Source organism: Acromyrmex echinatior, chromosome 19 (assembly GCF_024713525.1).
Source record: "Acromyrmex echinatior isolate Ae372 chromosome 19, ASM2471352v2, whole genome shotgun sequence".
Classification (NCBI taxonomy): Eukaryota; Metazoa; Arthropoda; class Insecta; order Hymenoptera; family Formicidae; genus Acromyrmex; species Acromyrmex echinatior.
In genome coordinates this window covers 2,540,690-2,562,547 of record NC_141870.1, presented here as the reverse complement: position 1 = coordinate 2,562,547, position 21,858 = coordinate 2,540,690, and the positions used below count along the sequence as shown (strand labels likewise).

The following is a 21,858-nucleotide window of genomic DNA, read 5'->3' as shown; positions in this document are numbered from 1 at the left end:
GTTAGGAAAATATGCACGTCCAAGAAGATTAAAGCATTATATATTCCTCGATATAATACTTAATGACTATCGTAGGAAAGCCGGGGTCGCATGTCGCAACGGGTGGGTTATCATAACTTTAATAATTCAACTGTTACGTGCGCTGTGAGTAAGCGAAGTCACTGTTGTACGAAAAGGATTTTCAGTAAGTTGTGTATGCAGACACGGTCGTTTGTGACGTCTTGTAAAAATGCACTCGCTATTTCACGTCAAAAAAATATTTTTTTTAATGTATAATGTATACGATGTATCTATATTATTGTATATTATACGTAAATATTATTGCACCCTGTTATATAAAAATATTACATTTTTGCCTAGTTTCACTGACATTAAGTGTATTACACTCAAGAAGACATAGAGAATTGATTAAACAGCTATTGATCTTTTATGATACACGTATAATCGTGAAAAAGTTTGAAAACATATTCACCTTTTTACATCTATGAAGTAATTAATCAGAAGCTATTTTTTATGCGCTCTGTAGGTTTGGGACGCAATGGGCAAATGAATCAATGAATAGTGATTACGAGACACCGCCAAGGGTAGTTCAGAGACGTTTCCTATTGAAACGGTCCGAGTGCGACCGCAATTAAAAATGGCACATAGACTCGCCAATTACAGGCAATCGTAATAGCACCTCGCGAAAATCTCTCTCTCTCTCTCTCTCTCTCTCTCTCTCTCTCTCTCTCTCTCTCTCTATTCGTTGGTCGCGCCGTCAATGCTGTATAATTCCCTTCTCGAATCGAGAAAGGGATGAATAAAAGGGATCCAAATGGATCACGCGGACTGAATCACCTGGTCGCTTTAAACTTGCAACTCGAGATCTCTTCGATCTAGATTCGTCGCACCGTGAACTTCATTACCTTCGCAGTGCAATGTATATTGTACTCACGAATCCAATCAAGAATAAATATGAGCTAGAGTGCAGTTAGCATCAGAAAAAGACGATCGCAATATCCAAGAACATATAAATGAAAAAGTTGATAGAAAAAAACGAATTGTCTATTGAAGATGTATTAATTTTTTATGCGATTATATTATATTATATTTATAATCATATTTTTTATTTGCGTTTGTGTTATATATTGTTACTCAATGATACTGCAAACGTTAAATAAAACTTTGATAATTGATCTGGCACGTAAATATCTCGTTTATTTCTGAGGAAGTATATCATAGTTGTGTAATTCCTAATTGGAAGAGAAAGCTAGAGTAGATTACCAATTTCAAGCTCAAAATTTCAGTTTTTTTCAATCTAGATTCGCACCAATTTCATTATCTCTACTATGCGGGCTTTTTCAAACCCACGCATTCAATTTAAAGGTAATTCTAACGATAGTGATTCCGGCTTGTATGCGGGTAACTTTTTAATCCTAGCTAATTGATTCACTACCAAAATTTATATATATATTGTGGAGAAAAGCGATATTCAGTTTATAATATAATTGACGTCAAACTTTGATCTTTAAATTTCTGAAAAATCAGTAAAAAATTTTTGACAGAAAGTTCAGCACGTTTTATAATTCCATACATCCTTAAATTCCGAATTTAATTAGTCGACATTTCTCTCGTAAGACATGTCTTTTCGCATTTTTAGTATACACCTTTCTTTCATTTTTAAAACTTCTATAGATTAAGAGCTAAATGATCCATAGCGCACTTCATCAAACTTATCGCGAACTTGGCACACATAAAACCTTAAATTAGAAAACTGCTTATAAGGAGCATTTAAGATAAATGTTGAATGGTTTAAATCGTTTATTGTATGAATCAATATTTTTATATATTGCAAAATAACATAGATAAAAAAATCAATTAATTTTGGTCAATATGTTGCTAGTGCAACATGCTGCCTATACACATTGTACCAAAAAAAAATATTATATCTTTATTTATATTAATTATTTATAGTTTAGTTTGTGTTTTTTTTTAAATCTCAACGCTTGATAGAATCAAATCCCGTCTATGATTTTATAAATCCGAATCGAATTTTTCAATTTTGTTTGTCAAAGATGCCCTTTTTTGATTTGTGACTTTTTTTTCCCAAGGTGCGCGATATTATCATTCGTATTGTCTACGAAGAGTTATGAAAAAGATTTACTCTGATAGAACACTTTAAACGTGCTATTGTGAAGCAAGTTAGTTGCTCTAAATGAATAAAGGGATCGAGCGAGAAAATAGATTGGAGAACCGGATGTAACTGGAAATGAAACAATTTTTACCTTCGTGTCACGGCAGAAACCAACTGAGTGTTCAATTAAAACGACTTTCGACGCTTTCCGCAGTCATTTTCTTGCGCCTACCTCATCTATTTCGTGTCACGTTAATAGTTCTCTCGAAAATATTCTCGAGGATACTCAGTTGACCCAAAAACCGCGGTCGTAATTTAAATCCCGTCCGCTGAAGACACGCGATAAGTAGCTCCCGGGCTTACCTTAGAATCGACATGGGAGAAATAAAATAAATTTTGTCGCTAGAAACGAGATCCTGAAAATGGCATAAAATCGCAGCGGCTGCTTCCAGCGGCACGATCGCAATTTCAGGAGCTTCGACTAAATCGCGAATAATAACATTTATAAGAAGGAAAATAACAGTCTTGGAAATGCACGATAGATTCCAAACGCCTCGACAAGATTTCACACTTTTGAATATCTGCTTGCTTGTAAATTTCTAAATAAAAACAATAATAAAATAATTCATCCAATATATTTTGAGGAAAATATTGTTTATATAATAAAGTTTATATAATATGGTAGTATCGTGAGACATTTAGAAAGAATTTACTAGAAACGCGACACAGTCACGTGTAACTCTATCTCAGCGACATTTATTTCTGCCTTTCTCCTATTTCTTTTCTTTTTCCTTTCATCAGTTTTCCTACCTTTCGGAGAAAAGGAGAAAAGGAAAGAAAAACAGAATGGCGAGTAAAAAGGATGTCTCTAAGATAATGGAAATTCTTCGGACGCACGAAGATGACGATCGAGGTTCCTCTTTCATCAATTCCGATTACTATCTGCTTACATTTCGCTCTTGAACAATATCCGCTGCGGTTATCGAACGCAGTAGTCCTGAAATATAAGTGGTTAGGAGCACTTTGACATCCATGTAATACGTGCAAACAAAAAATAATGAGAGTAAAATTTATATAAATATATTCTGATAAATTTAATGTAGATAATTGATAAGTAACCAGAAAAATTTGTCCAAGTACAGAAGAGAGAGAGAGAGAGAGAGAGAGAGTTTTATTATTTATTAAATTTATTAAATTAAAAGAAAAGATTGTATATTAATTTTTTTCAGACAGCCATTATAAACACAACTAAAAAATTCTAGATTTAGGAGACAAAAAGTAAAAAAACAATCTAAATAAAATTTGATGTACTAAATACTGATAATATAACACAAAGTGTTTTTTACTTTGTTGTTTATTAGTGTTGAATATTTTTAGAAGAGTGTAGCCAAAGGCTATAAATCATGATAACTTTTAATTATTTTTATAATTTCAAAAGACTGCATTATATATAATTCATTCAAAATTATCTATAACTGTAGTTACGGCACTGTGCTTTGTCTGCGGTTTGCGAAATTCAATTTGTCGACGTATCGCTTTAATACGTTACCTGCCAGTGGTTGACACAACGCAGGCGACATAACATTGTGTTAGTCCTCGATCGACATGGTGGTTAGTGTGTTAACACTTTGGTGAATATTATATGACGTTCGTAACACAAAGTAATAAGCGTCATTACAAACGGTCAGAATTACAAATGATCATAATTGACACGTGCAATTTTGAAGCCGTGAAAAATAGCTTGTAAAACAAGTTAACTTTTCTATTTACTTTATTGAATTGTTGATCTTTAACAGGATTTTGAAGAGTTTAACACAAAAGTGAATTCCCTTCTTTCAAGAACCTGACAAAATGATCTTAAAGCGTGCGAAGAATTTGAGAAAATTAAATTTAGATCAGTCTTTTCAAACTTGTAAGAAAGTGGGTTAACTGCGCGATTATGATCTCCGATGGTATTATACTTGAATCTTCCTACTGTGAACGCATCTCTCCGAATGTAGAGTTTATAAGATGGAATTTTCAGAGCGTCGCGCATACAAAAGATATATTATTGTATATCTGTTGGCCGTCGACTCTGCACTGAGTACATATGTATGAAGGAGTTGGATTTATTACGAGATTGGATTTATTGCAGCGTAATTTATACATTTCACGTCTCTTGTTACCGTTGGACTTTCCGCGTCGCGAAATAACTTCATGTTTCAAATGACTAGGACGGACAGTCCTAGTTTTGAATGTTTTTAATTTAAATCGGTAGCAAATATATATACTACAGTAACAATAGGTTTTTCGACTCATCTGAATGTTTAATTTTTGGCTCATATTTTCCTGCATTGAGGAAAATGTTTGATTAAAAATGCACAAACCAAAAGATTCTGATTATACCTATCAGAATTCCAGTTATCTCAACTAGAATTTTAGTAGATTTAATTACAAAATCTTTTAGTAATTTATAATCAGAAAATTTTCTGGTTAAAATCTATACTGAAATTCTAGTTGAGATAATCAAAATTCTAATTGATTTAATCAGAAACTTCTGATGATTAATTTTCCACCAAATCATTTTTTTTACAATTAGTGTGAGAGATTCAGGATTAAAGTAGTGACTTTCGGTTCTCAGATAGTTTGACATACGTCAGCATCAATAAAGCTCTGCTTTTTTTTCTTCAGTAATTAATAAGTGTGTGAACAACTCATTTTATATGTTCCAATTCAAATTAATAAAATTTTATTAGATGAGTACAAATCGATATCGATCGATTGCTTTGACAGCCGTCCGAAATGCGCCGATCTCATTATTCCGGTAAGTTTGTGCGCTTGTTATCTTAAGGACTATATTCTGACAGCCTCTGTCTCAGAAGAAGGTTGAACGAGTTTATTTCCGTTCTACTCTGTTTGTAAAACACGAAGCTATCCTGTTTCATAATCCAATTTTCGTGCAGGATACAACAAAAAATCTGACACAATTCCCAGATAAAACAGTATAAACATGATACATTGGAACATAAAATTTATATCATCGAGAAAAAATTAACTTTAAAGCCGAGAAATCTCATTAAGAACGTCCGTGGTGGTTTTATAAACATTGTGATAAAAATATGCGACCGATAAAAAGAAGCGCAAGACGAGAAAGATTTTAATTAAAATATGTTCAATACACTTCCGCATCGTTCAATATGCTTAATTTCCATGTTGAGAGACTTGCTATGATCTCCTCGTTAGAAGCACAAAATCAAATTTAATCACTTCTGCAGTGAGTCCAGATGCTCAAGTTTCGCGCAAATAACGTTATAATATATCGAATAAAGACCCACGTTCATCTATTACTTACCTACAAAATAAGCAAATTTGTCTAAAACACGCGTAAATTGCGCAAGATGATGCAATGTACATTGGCAATAAATCATTTGCTATCGCAATATTAATCATTGCTGACACAAAATAAATAAATCATTTTTATTTCGGGTCCATTTTATTGGTATTTTAATGGAGAGTAAAAGCGAAATATATGTATAAATTTAATCGGCTTAATTTTATTTTAAATTCGTATTATAAGTTATAATGCGATAAAAATGTGGAATAAAATTCTACTTATTATTAAATGCTTCCGATTATAAACTATAATCGGAACTATAATTCTGCAAACGATAAATTGTGCTTGAACTATAGAAGGAATAAAATTGTGAAATTATGTTGTAAAGTATATGCATACGTTCTCATACATCATTTTTCAAAGCCGCGAAAGCAAAGTTATCGAGTATCCTGAACAGGATCACTGAATGAATAATGTTGCGCTGTGAGTTCACTATTGCAAATGTCATTAAGTGCTGAAGTAAGATAGCAAAGTTTCGGCTTTGTTTCTCCACGAATCTATCATGAAGGAATACCAATACTGACGTGCGTTCGACAACTTTAATTACTTCTCTCGTTTGGCTGTATATTTTGGAGAGAGACAAAATGAGAAAGAAAGAAAATCGATATTTCTAAAATCGAAAATTCATCCTAATTATGTATCAAACGTATTTTGTGAAAAATTTCACGTGCGGAATATTCAAGTGCAATTGAATTTTTCAAATAGAAGTTACGCGTTTCAACGATTACGATTTGTTGCAATTTTTCTCGATTTCTTCCTCGTCGAGAGCCCTCAAGAAGCCTCGCCAAGCTTACAACGGCCACTCCACTTTATATCAGTTTATCACGTACTCGCCATTTACCAGGGATTTAACTTTTTAGATCTACTTTCTGTATCGCGCTTTTTCCCCATTCTTCTTTCTACTGTCATGCGGTTTTTCTATAAAAAAACATATTATATATCCAGAGCACAATCGTTTTACGACGTGTTAAAAATGTGACTTCTACAAATTTTTAACGTCAAAGCAACTCTTAATGTCAAAGCAAAAAAATTCTACGTTAAACGACTTGGTTGAATATTTTTAACGTGTAAGGCGACATGAGAGAAATTCTGTACGGCAAAAACTCGAGACGATCAAGAGAAATTCACCGCACTTTGTCTCCATAATGATTTTGCGTCGCTCCCTGACCGTAAAACTTTCCGAATACTTCCTTGCACGTACTTCTCCGCACCTGTATTCTTTTTCTTATTTTTATCGGATGACAAGTTTCCAGCCGCAGCAGAGGAAAAGGATTTACAAGAGATACGCCGCGGCTCACCACTTACAGACAAAAATTGCCTCTCGTTCCGATAACGGAACTTAAGTGGTTACACGAGTAAATCTCCTTTACTAAAGTTTCTGAATCACCGAAGTTGCTGTGATCGACTGGTAGCGACACACAAACTGATGGCCCATAAAAAACACTTCTACTCTTAATGATCTTAATCTTAAGTGACTATATCGCACAGAAACGACTTGATCCTCTTGATACTCGAACTTGGCGATAGCCTTTTGCCGCGATAGAACAAAAATTATTTTGACATCCCTCTATATTGTCTCTTCCGAGTTTGTCGAAGAAGTCACAGCACACATTCGAAAAATAGCGAGAAATATAGTACGCATAAATGGAAAAACGGGGACTCTAATTGAGTTGTGTCATAAACGTGGCTGTCACGTCTTTAAAATCTCACTCATGTGCTCTCTTAAAAGTTTTCCTCTGGACGTAGGATACACAAACCAATGTTTTCGCTCAAATATTTGCCCGGCTTTAACGTCGTTCCTTTAACAGAGATTCATATATATCCCGAATCTACTGAAATCTTCCTCGGGATTGTATTTCTCATGAAAAACCGCGCGATATTTTACCACCGCAAATTGCACTTACTTATTAACACATTGGATCGTGTGACACGATAAGATCAGAAAGGAGAAATTTCCATTTTGTTGTCGAAATAAACACTACGAAAAACATGAGTTAACATATCAAAGGGATTTTTTTATCATACGCCTAACAAGCTAAAATATTTTAATTGTAAAATCGCGCGTGCATGAACAGGGGAGGCTCACCTGGAAAATGGTGACCTTCTTCAGCACCGTGAGGTTCACGTGCAATGCTAACTCGGTCTTGAGCTTGTCTGGGAGTAGACCGAGAGCGGTATTGATGTCACCCCCGCCCTGTATCCGGCCGCGCGACCAGCTGTAGTCGTACCATCTAAGCACCCGTCGTTTCATACCACCCGGCACCTTGTGATGTCTCATGTAGGTCTTGGCGCCATCCAGAAGCCTTTCAAATTCAAGACGGTTCGCATTTCTGTTTGTGATGACGTTGCCAACCTGCCCGACGATTGTCGCGAATATGAAGACGCCAATCAAGTAGCTGACTATCGTGAATACGTATCTGCAAATCAAGAAGGGAGAGCCGATCAGTTCGAGAGGGATGTGATCAGTGTCCTTCGTTTATGGACGAGAGAGCAACCCCGAAGTTTTCCTTCTCTTTCTTTTATTTTCTCCGTTCTTTCTTACTTGCCTTCCTCCCACCTCTCTCTCTCTCAAATCACACTCTTCCACTCTCTCCTTTTCATCCATCCTCTCAGTTATGTGCACTCACTGACATGTGCAGCCACACATACACGCACTCACGTACATACTACATACGAACAATCGCAGACAATCTGCTCTCGTACCCTTTATTTGATCTCTTTGCCAATTCGCAAAACGGAAAGAGCGGTGGTGGAACGTGTATTTTGCATTCAGCCGCGCAGAACCATTCATTGATATTCTGACTGAACGTGATTGCTGAATCAATGAATAGTCAAGTGTCATTATAGATGGTTAAAATTCCCATGATTCTTAAACTAGAGCCTTAACGAACTCAGAACTTAAAATTCACTCCTGACACAACTTGTTAATAGTTAACCGACCGTTTAGACATTCTAAACAATGCATATTTAATTTCTTAGATAAAATCAAAAATTTCTCTCAAAAATTTCGCAATCGATAGATCCAGCGTCGTAAAACTCTGAAACTCTTTAAAACTTTGTAATATATTTTAAGTCCGCAAAGATTTTAAAGAAAACATTCGTTTTCATATTTCTGGCATAAATTTTATATTCTTTTATATTCTTTTTAATTTATATTCTTTTATATTCTTTTATATTCTTTTAAATTTTATATTCTTTTATATTCTTTTATTATATATTCTTTTATATTCTTTTATATTCTTTTTAATTTTAGCCAAGTTTCATTAGATTGGATTTTATATAGACTAGTTTCATTGATAATTCATGATTGAAAGTAATAGACTTTTAACTACGGGAAAAAGAAAACAGACAGAATTTTTTAAAAAATCTCACGTTTTAAGTTGAAAATTTACGAGATTTAAAGCTGTGGTTAAAACAACGTTCCACGATTTCGGAACCATTATATTCTCTATCGTAATGATACCTGTCCAATCTTTTTGACCGACATGCTCGCAACCGACAGTTCTCTTTGCCCTGTTTATCTACATTTTTCGCGATTCACCGTACCCCAAAAGGTATTCTTACCTCTTTTCATATATTGACACACATAAACTAGTATACACATACAGATACATATATGGAAACATACACACATAAGCACGCTTTTTCCTTCGACAGCCTCAAACCGACTCGGTTTTCTAAGAAAAACATCCTTTCGCTCTTCTTCCTTTTGTTCCTTCCGGCACAAAATTCTCTCACTTCCGCCGGCCTCGAACTTTTCCCCTTTCAGTATTTCTCTCATACGTTCATTCCCTGTGATGACCTTTCTCTACCCATCAACGCCAAGAGCAATTCTTGATTAATTGATACTCGAACCACTCTCCCTTTTATTCAAACATCAATAATTTCTTTTTAATATTTTAAAATAGAAATAATTGGTATAGATATATATAAGTATATACATTTATGCTGATTGATTATGTAAATATTTTTTCAGGCTAACTATAAAATAAAATTAATATTTACTAATTAGCTCATTTATAGAAAAATATTCGAAAAACTTAAATCGCTCGTATTGTTTTGATTAAATATTTTTTCGTGATTAATTACGACGTGATTGACATCGCTTATTCCTAGATTGGTCCATTTTTTGCTTTAGATTGGTTTTTATTTCATTTAGAATATCACACAGTTCAACGCCCTCACGTTAAAATGCACACGCAAAAATGTTCATTTGATCTTTTCGCTTTCCCAATCAAATTGCTTAATCAAGCTATATTTTTTTTATACATTGGCGTTCTCATAATCTATTTTTCTTTTTTATTAAATCGAATACGAATCATTTATTTGCTCATTTTACTCATGTTCGATAATTTTCATTCCATCAATACGAATAAATCTTTGAAACAAATCGCGATTGATAAATCGCATCAGTGTGCGAATTCTAAAATTTTAATTGCGAAATCTTAATTAATGAACACGTTTTTTATTCTAAATGAAGTATTCCAATTATATATTAACTATAAGTTAATATATAATTGAAATACTTTTTATTAAATTAAAAAATATATATTATGGACGAGCTAACGAGCACAAAAATAGTGAGACACCAACAGAACTGCTAAAGCCTCCCAGAAAACGAAACGAATTAGAAATTATTAAAGAGAAATGAATACAGAGAAATGAAACAATAAAAGCGTATCTTGTCTAATAAACGCGATAGAGGGTAGAAGACAAGAATGCTTAAAGTATAAATGTAAGATATAAATAGAATAATAAAGAATTATTATACAAAGTAAACAGAGACAAATCAAATAAATAGAATTTTTACAGAACATACGGAGATAATTAAAGTATAATGTATTCTGTAAAAAATTATATAAATAAACAATAAAAATAATGTTGAAATATATACGGTTAATATATACGAAGATGATACGAACTTCGCGGTGATATTAATTAATTAATTCAGTACTCCTTGTAATTTAATTTTAAACGCGTCTAGTCTCGTCGTACAGTCAAACTTAAAGACTCAGAATAGCGCCTGTAAACAAACGTGTGACTCAAAGAGACACACGCCATAATCCAGACAATTGTGCGGAAATGCGGCGAGCTCAGCAAACTATCGAGGATTGAGAGCGGAAGTGACTGTCCCTAGGGAAACCCTCAGGGCTACGAGTTCGCAGTCGAATCGTGAGAATGCAGTTTGCGATTCGTTCGACGTTACTCGAGGTAAAGCAAGATCAAATTTGACCGGCTAAAATGAGATTCCAACCGATCGTTCTCTCGCCGTCTAGAGAGTTCTGCAGACAAATCGACTTTCCTGCAAGTACAGAATACCCATCAGATCATTAAGCGATTTTGCCGCCGGACAAGTCAAGGACCAAGTAGCCGGAAAGACGATGTCGGAAAGTGATGTTAGAAGTATTTAAATCGAAAAGTTTGCGATCTCCGAAGTTATAATTTGTTTCTCGCGTGCGGACGACCTCAAAACAACTTTGAGGTCGTTTGTTGTTAATAATAAGATAAATGGAGATCAATTAGTGGACAGTTAGTGGACATGATTCAATTATTGAATAAAATGACAAAAATGTTAAGTATTATGCTTCTAATAATATAATACATACGACTCTAAATAAATTCGTTGTTTATAAAAATTTAATAAGATGAATTTATTTAGAATTGTACATACCATTAAAAGCTAAATATTTAACATTTTTATTGCTTCTTTCAATTGTCATGACTGGTACATTTATACTTCATATCTCGATGGGACTTATTTTTTTCTAATCCACGCGCGGTGAAAAATTACTTATACTATTTTGTACAAGAGTATATATTTTATACAAGTTAATGAAATATAGATGACAAGATAAAGAGAAAATTTTTTTATAGGATTATAAATTTTTTAATAGATGCAAATCAATATCTTGAAAATTTTGCTTTGATACGTATTCAGTAAACATAGTTCTCATATGCATATTCTTGTCTTAGAAGATATTTAGTTCTGGTACATGTACAACGTTTCATATACAGATTACGTTCCTGTTAAAGCGACAAAGGAGCGTGTACACTGTACAAGCACCGTGTATGTCGTACAAACTTGTTTCGTTGACGGTACAAGTTCCGCAAAAGGCTCTCGCAATTTCTCGACCGCTTAGGTTAGCATGCCAACAGCTTATGAGCTCTATAACTTCGTTCATCGCTATCGTTTTAATTGGTGAAACCCACTGCCAACTTTAAAACCAAACAGAAACAGAGAGAGAGAGAGAGAGAGAGAGAGAGAGAGAGAGAGAGAGAGAGAGAGAGAAAGATCTTAAGTCTGACGAGCTCTGCCTTCGCAAAATCCCTTTCAGCGTTCTGTGCGCGGACGCATTGGTAATCCCCGATATTTTAATCAAGCAACCAAAGTAATCTTGCAGGTTCTCATTTTGTTGAATCGTTTCGTAAAATGTATTCGAAGAATCCAAGAATGAGGATGATCCCTCAACTCACTTCTTGAAAATATTCCTCGCGGTATGCGCGTCCGAGGGAGAATTTTAATTCTTGGGAAATTAGTTTTCATTGGTCGATGACAAATCCCATCCGCGCCTTTATAACTTATTTCTCACTTTAAGATCAATAATCGTTTAGAAAAAACAAAAAAAAATATAAGTAGATCGACGACGTAATACTGTTATATATAAAATGATTTGGATATGATAGAAAAAATTTTGTACTATTGCTTTTTAAAATTAAGCAGTATTATCGATAGAAAGAATGATTAAGTAGGTACGTGAAATCGAATAGACTTTTCAAGTTAAACGATTTTATTGAGACTTTTAAATCGAGTTTCTCACAATGCCATCGTGTTCGGGTGTCAGAGTAATTAATCTACTGCTAAGAAGAACGATAATTTGCGCAACAATGTCTCGCTAAGTTCGTTTCTCATTGTTCCTTTAAAGTCATTGATAATGCTGCGCTCGATACTTTGTTATTACTTTCAACATGAAAGCGCGTAAAGAATATATTAAAAACTGAAGTTATACTGAAAAAGCGAGATCAGTTAGAAAAGAATAAATATATCCTTTTATTCTTATAACTATGTTATATCATTGGAATGTTAAACAATATTAAATTAAAATCGTATATAATTTCTTGTAAAATTATCTGCTCAAGAAAAGATAAATTAATGTTATAATTCTTTCTTTTTTTTCTATTTCGCATGTAAGAAAAATTAATGTCCTTTTTTATAATTTATTATAATTTACTTTAGTTTACTATTTACTAGTTTACTTGTTCATTTTCATTATAAAATATTATTACAATAATTTTTTCCCAACTTTAATATCTTATACAATAATTCTATGTAAATATTTATAAAAATATTCTCTATTAAAATATAAAATTCTCTCATTTTACATCAGAATACTTTCAGAATCCATAATTTTGCTTGGCACAGCAGAAGAAAACGAAATTGGGAATGGTCGTTTTGAATAATATCGAAATTTTCACGCTTTATGTAATTTATGTGTCAAAGATTCATAAATTTTGACATTATCATCATTCGAAGTTTTCCGCATATTAATTCGTAGATTGGAAAATTCGTGGATGGTATTTGGTCACGTTATTGCTGATCGATAAATCGGTCCGTGATCGTCGGTGCACATCGCGCAAGTTGCTATTACATGACGGATATACAGTAATTCCGTTAAATCAAGGTTTACTACTCCGCTGAGCTGAAAACGGATATTGTATCGAATATCCATTTATTGCAGTATTAAGCGTGGCACATATGTTTATTTAAAGTCACACTAATCACAATTACACGGAAAATGATTAATATTGCAATGTATATCGATCTCACATACATTAATCGTATATTATCGATTACGTTGCATCGCGTTATTGATATCGCGTTAAATGTTCCCTTCTCTCTCTTTCTCCTTCTCTTTGTCTCTTTCTATATGTTTCTTATATGCTTTATTTCGATTTATCTCGAATTATTCATAGCCTGACAAAATGCTCTGATGGATACATACATGCGTGATTTAACATACCAGAACGCGTTAGCTGTAGAATTTCTAATTTCGTAATCAAATCACACATAATTGAAGAGGGAGTGGATGAAAGTAATGTATAACATTGACGTTTCAAGTTTATTGACATTAAAGTTGAATTGGTGTAATGAGATCTAATAGAACGGCTATTGGCGCGTCACATAATTATTCCCTTATACTTATACTTCTTTCACCAAAACGCATCTTTAACTAATTGTACCTTAGTGCTTTGCACTTTGCAACAATTTTAAGATAAGTAAAGATTTTTTACATTTTTACTTGACAGTTTACGCGAGAAATGCATTATATAATATAATATCATATATATGTATTACGACTTTACTTTAATCTTTAATGTTATAATTTGTATTTCTAATGTACATTTCTGCCAATAAGTAACTTAACTTGAATCTCAATTTAATTTATTCTCTATCTTTTTCTAATTCTTAAAACTAGAAAAAGATAGAGTAAATTGAACTGAGATTAAAGTAGTAAATAAGTAAATCTACTTATTGGTAAAAATGTACATTAGAAATACAAATTATAATATTAAGATTAAAGTAAAGTCGTAATATATATATTATACATGATATTGTATCATATAATGCATTTGTCGCGTAAGCTGCCAAGTAAAAATGTAAAAATCTTTACTTATCTTAAAATTGTTGCAAAGTGTATTAAGGTAAGTTATTCAAAGATGCACTTTGGCAAAAGAAGTATAAGTGCTTTACATCAATGTCAGCGAATAAGTGTTGCCACGAGGAGCCACGACACGTGGTCGGAAACGTCTCTCTTAAACTTGCGATAGATTCAGAGTGATCGATGAGTCACCGTCGAGATGTTTTATCGAGAATTGTGGACACCCTTATCCCGTCATTCCCTCCTAGGGTTCTGGGGGGGACAGTATTAAGTCTTGGGATCAGCCTTCGTCCGAGACCCTAAACGAGCGTTTTTTGTCCAAATCGTCTACCTTGTTCTCCTCGTTTTCCTCATCCACCTTATCCTTCTCGTCTATCTCATTATTCTTGTTCACTTCGTTATCATTATTTATTTCATAGATTTTATTTATTTATTTTATCAGAATTGAGAAAGCTATGTAATTTTTTGCGCTGAATCCGAATCCGGCTCTCTCTCTTTCTCTCTCTCTCTCTCTCTCTCTCTCTCTCTCTCTCTCTCTCTCTCTCTCTCTCTCTCTCTCTCTCTCTCTCTCTCGCTTTCACTCTCGCTCTTATTTTCTCTCTCTCTCTCTCGCTCTCTCCCCGCTCCCTCTTCCTCTTCCTCACTCGCTCTTCTCTCACAATCCCGTTCTCTCTCGCTGACTCTTACTCCCATTTTCACTTTCTTTTTCCGTTTCAGGGTTGCCACAGAAAATGAATTTTTAAATTCTCTGACTTTTCCAGATTTTTCCAGATTTTCCAGATGAAAATAGATAATTTTTCATGAATAATATAAAATATGTAAATTTTTACATTTAAGACTCAAGAATTGTAGGAAAGCTGGTCTATATTATTGAAAACAACGGAAAAAAAGCTCAATAGCGTACAATTTTGGGTGCAAATTCAAGCCAACAAAAAATAAATAAGTTTTGGAAAAAAGAATGCAGTTACGAAAAAGAGAGATCAAATAAAAATACTAAATAAAATATAAATTTTATATAAATTTTAATTATTTTATTAAAATTAATTATTTTATTTAAAGTGCACAAGAACATATTTGATTACAAACATCAGACATAATATTTAAAAAATTATAACAATTATTTGAAATAGGAGCAGGGAATTGTGAGCAAATTTCGAAACTCCAGACTTTTTTACATTTTCCCCTGACTTTTCCCGGTTTTCCGGGTTTTCCAGGTCTATGGCAACCCTGTTCGTTTTTTTTTTATTTTAGAAACAATCCTACCCTCCGTTATGCTTGAACTGCAGAAGCCTGGACAGTCGGCCGCGACGAGCGAGCCTCCGGGGATTGTGACCCGTGATTCTGCCAACACAACAACAAAAAGGCCGCTTCACGAGTCTAATTCCTAGGCATCTAAGTTCACTAATGCCCGTTTCCACCAATGTAGATTAATTCTATGCAGTAGTTAAATTTTTTTAAATCTTAATTTTGTGCTTATTTTGTCAGGGTGGTAGACCCCTTAATTCCAGGATTCGTAGTGTCCGTTTTCGGATTCAACGCCCACAAAATTTAGAATGCCACGAGGGAGATATCGTTGCATAACGAACGACTGCAACAATGACAGACGGGGTGTTCGTGTAACACCCTGTTTGCATCCAAATGGTATACGAGAATTTAAATCCGATTTACGCGAGACGGAGAGTGCTCGCTCCTAGTCTAGTGGGATCTGGCTCTCGAAGAACGCGCAATACGCGAGGTATACATTGATGTTCCGATAATATGTATTATATAAATCCGACAATATTTTATTTTATGAAATATGCTGCGACCATACCTTCCAGCAAATGGAAAGAATGATTTTCTTGAACAATAAAGGCGATACGATAAAAAGAAAAAAAAAGAATAAAAACGAAAAAGGATAGCAAGGAGCAAAAGTAGTGTTATGTAAATGTCGATAGAAATTATATTACTTACTCTGCATTAGTTTCCGGTGTCGGCAAATCCCCAATTGTTGTCAATGTTAAAGTAGACCAATACACGGAGCCAAGATATTTTCGTGTTAAAGTGGCGTATTCTCCAGGCCGGTGGGGATAAGCCCAGTCACCTCGGAAGCTCTCGGCTTCGCTTAGCAAATAATAGAAGCATCCAAACCAGTGTGCGAGAAGAAGTAATATGTGAATGAGATTGATTACGCGCCAAAAGTTCGGGTAGACTGTACGGGACTCAACCATGTAATAAAAGTTGTATATACGATAAAGTTTTAAAAATCGTAGAAACCGCAGCATCGGATTGCTGCCAAGACTCAATTGGAGTAAATCAAGAGGTAACAATGCGAACAAATCCAAATAAAAGAATTTAGACTTGAAATAATGTCCGGCAAGTTTACGGGTGTTGTACACCATAAGACCTTGCTCCAAGTAACCGGTACGAAATTGCACTAATATATCCAAAAAAAAAATGAAATCGGTAGAACAGTCGAGGGCGAACCAAGTACCGGGCGCCAAAGCCTGCAGCTCCGGCAAACTCTGGCGCACGATTAGTGTCCATAGATTGTAAAGGACGCAGAATGACACGAGCATCAGCCAGTAGTAATAGAAGTCTTCGTCAGGATTTACAACGGTTTTCGGTGGTTTTTGCCTACGAGGTCGCCTGCCTCGTCGATTACCCATATTCTTATCTGTCCCATCCCCGGCAATGTCCAGTGTCTCCTGACTTTCTGGAATCGGCCGGGTGGCAAATCTTTTTAAAAACGAGTCTTCACGTTTTAACGGAGGCTTCTTCTGCATCGCCGATGACAGCTGCACAGTCGTGCGCAGTTTCATCCAACGCTGATTGCTTTTTGATCTGCAAGCAGAAAAATAAACAAGTCGCCAGTATTAGAACATCGAAAAGCAAAACGTATGAGATTCGACATCTATCGGTAACTGTTCGAATAATAATCATTTTTTATTCTTTACAACATATATAGTGAGAAAACGCATAACTAGGAAAAGTTACTATAAGAAATGAGAAATAAAAACCGTGTAAATGTACAACATAAATATGTTAGTAGAGAGCGCCAATAATCAGTCGAAGATAGATGTTCCGAATAATACAATATTCTTGATTTATAAATTTAAGATATAATCGCGAGCGTTCGGTCATTCGCATATACATGTTCCACTTAACTTGAATATAAAAAAATTAATAGTTTACGAATTATTTAATATTTTATATTAATATATGCGAAAATAAAGTATAAAATATCTCATAAACTATTGATTTTTTGATATCACTGTCTTAATACTTTTAATGTGAATTAAATATTAGTTGTAATTAGACTCATTAAAGATGAATTAGTCCATAAGTTGATGCCTTTTGGAGCCAAATACAGGATGTCGATGCGTAATAAGATTTATTAGTTCCAATGTCTTATTAATTTCCTCTCAATAACTTCCTGGTATATTATACAATAAATTGATCGAATTGTTACACTTATAGAATATAAGTGTATTTTTTTCTGACTTACATGATCATCGCAATGTTATTAAGCTGTTCATGCGTCAGACGTCGAATCTCATCTGACGAGACAACAATACATTAACTGGAATACCACACAGCGTTCGGTTATTACAGAACATCGATTGAAATACTCTCATAAATTTGATTAGGACAATATACGCATCTTAGATGAGGAAAAAATAAAAGATTTATCTCAGAAACTATTTTTATCAAACAACAAACTAACGGTTTAAATTTACAGAATGATACGGAATTGTTGGATAAAGCTTATGATAATATAATTACGTTTAAATGACGCGCTCAATGTATTCTATATTTTATATGTTTGTATTGTATATCTTGTATGTTGTCTCGTCAGATGAGACTCAACGCATGAACAACTTAATAACGTTGCGATAATCATGTAAGTCAGAAAAAAATTTTTTACATTATATTCTATTATATAACTCAATAAATTTATTGTATAATACCAGGAAGTACGATGACATCATTGTTACATTACTATTCTTAGATGACTAAATTCTGTTAACAATTTACATGGAGCATTGATAAGGATCCGAAACAGAATCGAAATGTCGTGTTGATTTAAATAAACCAATTTTCACATTGTCATTCTGTGTTGGCTCGAATAGGCATTATTTGATTGTACTGATTTATCTCAACCGAGCTTTAATATTTAATTTATTAATTATTGTACAACATATTTCGTATTTGGGGGGGGGTTTGTCATGTGTTTTGTCAAGTTACTGTTTTTCAAATAAATCGTTAATTCAAATTGTATCAATTTCAATATTGAAAATGACCCAATTAGGGTCGAAATGTTTGTGATAACTTTTGTTTTATAATAACACAGCATTAAAACCTAGCTTGGCTCGTATACCTATATTTATTTTTAATTTTATAAATTATTTGAGCCTTTTTTCTTATATTAATTTTTTTACAATCGTATCTTAATACTTTTATGAACAAAATAATAAGATAAATCAATTGGTATAAAGAAAATACATAATTGCTCTAAAAAAATATATGAGCAAAATGGATAATTTTTTAAGTAAGCGACTATATATTTTCTTTCCACTAATCGATTCATCACATTATTCTGTTCATAAAAGTATTAAGGTATGATTATAAAAAAATTAATAGTTTACGAGTTATTTAAAATTTTATGTCAGAATAAAGCATAAAATATCTCGTAAACTATTGATTTTTTGATATTATAATACTATTTTAATACTTTTATATTTAGAATAATTGAAGAAACCATTTTGTGTAAAAAAAAATCATACAATTCCATTAAAAAAAATGGACTTTCATCTTTTTGTCGCCTCTACTCAGAAGAAAGACAACATAACTAAAATACGTTCCCCTTGAAACCGTTCCACTTTCATTTAAATATTTTCCTATAAAACCATAAAAACCAAGCGAGATATTTCAGATGTTCGAGGTGGGACACTCTGTATATGCGAATGACCGAACGTTTCAGTTCGCAATTATATTTTATAAATCAAGTATTATTCAGAATATCTAACTTTGACCGATCATTGGCACTCTCTACCGTATATTTATTTATTATATTCTTATTACTATATATCACTTATTGTTGTACATCACAATTTATTGTGATACAAATATTTCAGAACATCTGAATTTTTATTTATAAAAAAATGCCACAAATAGAATTACAAAAATAATCACTGCAATTTTGCTTTTAATACTTTGTTTTACAAAAAAAAATTTGAATGTAAATTAATTTCCCGTTAATTACGCTTTTAAACATGTGTATATGATTTCGCAACTAATATTACTCGTCAACATCACATTTTCACTTTTATTATATTTCGCAATAATTTACAAGTAAATAAAAATAGATATATTGTTTGATAATAACAAAAAATATCTTCAAATTAAAAATAAACACAGAAGTAACTATTCCATTATAAATAAATTTAAAGTATATATATATATATATATATATATATATATATATATATATATCAATTTATAAAAATTTTTAATCTATAGAAAGACTATTTTAGACTTCATACTTATAAAAAAAAAAATAATTAAAAAATGTTATGATTTACTGAATCGAGTCATTCTTAAAGAGGACATGTGATATCACCGCTGCATCGCAACGCTCTCATTTGAGCAAATCTAAATTAACTGCGCGTCTATTATCGCAACACAATTGGAACTAATGGACACGATCAATTCGTTCGTGTTGAAGAATGATGACAAATTCGTATTTAGTTCGATATTTAGTGAAACACGCCAGCGTATCGTAGTCACGTGTATGTCATCACACGCGAGCATATCGTCCCAAAGAAAATACGATCGCACGATGCACAAACGTTATTTCTAATCGGGATTCCGCGTGGCTGCGAACGACGCCGAATTCCTCGCAAATCTCACGCATGCATGAACTTCTCTGCGCAACGTCACGCAGGAATTGCACAGAAAATACATAACAAGACGCCTCGTTCTGCAGTTTTTGCTATGATCTATGTATCTAGCAAACACGAAGGTATATACATAGGTATATGAGACCTACTATTCGTTCCATTCTTCAAACCTAGTGAAACGAACAAATCATTCTCTTTTTTTCTTTTTGAGAAAATCGAATACATTCGTTTGTATTCTCTAAGTTCTATGTAAGATAGATAGTTCTTGCTTGAAATAAGAAATGGGCGAGAATCGAGATTCAAATCAGTTAGCTAGAGTGTCAGATGGATAGGAGATAGACAGACCGATATACAGACAGACAAACAGACAGACAAACAGACAAACAGACAGACAGATAGACGGACAAATAGACAAACAGAGACAGAAACAGAAACACTGAAAAATCGCATACATTAGACAGAGACAGTAACGAAACTAAAGGTCGTTATTATGCTACTATGCATTCTTGAATCGGTAATGTAATATTCATGTACAGTGTTCTGTCATAAAGGTAAATATAATGTCGTCGTGCATGTAATAACTTTAAACTAGAATAACATGATCTTTCAGATTTACCTTTATCTCTGCTTTGTTTTAGAGCAACGTTTTTAATATTTGTAAGATAATAAAATTCATCATGCGATAAATATTTTTATTGTGTGTTCTCGATTTGTGTGTTATCCCAATATAATAAATATAAATATGAGGATAATAGTCCTCAGCAAGATCTGTCTCAGCAAAATCAAGATATAGTATCCGACGAACATTTAAAGTTAATTGTTTTCTCCGGAAGACTCAAGTAAAAAAAAAATTTTAATTCGTTTTTTACTTACTCTTTCTTGGTATCACAATTTCGGAATACTTTTTTGTGTGTGTGTGTGTGTGTGTGTGTGTAGCGTGCTTATGTGCGGATGACAGTGCCCGAGGTTACCGTCCATATCAATTAATAGCGGAAGTACCTCTTGATTTTGCGTAGAGAGGAATATAACGTCATGACCGCGCGTACGTTACTCCATTTTTGTGAGCCCCTCGTGTTACGAGGTCTGTTGGCTGCTGCGGGTATCTCTGTATCGATAGCGTTGCTCTCCAGTGATTCTGAAGTGATTGAGGTGCCGGCGACGCCAACACCGGCCGACCTCCTCGCTTGTCGATGGCCCGAGATTGCGCGTCGATGACAGTAGATCTCTGATGACCTGTGAAGAAGATAGAACCCACACGGGTTGCCTCTTCCTCATGCACACCCTCTTTCTCATTGTCTCTATCACTCGCACATGTATACACATATTTCCAACCTTGTCCGTGTCTCTTCTACGCAGCTCCTTTTGCATTTTCTTTGAGACACATTCATCTTGAAATGCGTTATATAAAAGTGAAGGATATGATCTTTGCTCCGGGCGAGATAGCTTTCTTTAACGTCAACATGATTTTTTCACGTGAATCTATATTGCGAGATGCGCGTCTGTTACTTTTTCCCTGAGATTCCCAAAGGAATATTTGGCCAGTACGTATGAACGTGTTGAGAATAAATATTAATTCTAAAAATATTAGATGTAACTTACAGTTACCGTTCTTGGCACAAAAGAAAAAAAGGAAAAGCAGAAAGAAAAGAAGATTAAGCTTCGAATACAAATTTTTTTATAGTTTATTTAAAATTAAAACAGAGAGACGTTTTCGATAAAATCAACATTCTACAAACTTCCGGATTTCCATTCAAAGTTCAAATAAAAAATGGACTTTTAATGCTTAGCATTTAAGCTACGAATCGTACATGTCGTGAGCGTATTTCTCTTAAC

At 33.6% G+C, this 21,858-nt stretch overlaps 1 protein-coding gene across 13 annotated transcripts in view; it reads right to left on the bottom strand.

Moving 5' to 3' along the window:
- Nucleotides 1–21,858, bottom strand: part of LOC105147812 (Cyclic nucleotide-gated ion channel-like) — a 145,196-nt gene that overhangs the window by 8,381 nt on the left and 114,957 nt on the right. For 10 of the 13 annotated variants that reach the window (XR_015548272.1, XM_087416054.1, XM_087416053.1 and 7 more), the window contains 4 exons: nucleotides 21,025–21,258; nucleotides 16,097–16,966; nucleotides 15,407–15,484; nucleotides 7,573–7,903 (listed from right to left, as the gene is read on the bottom strand). Coding sequence is in view for 12 of the 13 variants with exons in the window: in XM_087416054.1 (XP_087272180.1) it covers nucleotides 7,573–7,903; nucleotides 15,407–15,484; nucleotides 16,097–16,966; nucleotides 21,025–21,258 (1,513 nt within the window). In the remaining variant the exon portion in view is untranslated. The remainder of the gene's footprint in view (nucleotides 1–7,572; nucleotides 7,904–15,406; nucleotides 15,485–16,096; nucleotides 16,967–21,024; nucleotides 21,259–21,858) is intronic. The other 3 variants (XM_087416062.1, XM_011059075.2, XM_011059074.2) reach the window with 2 other exon arrangements.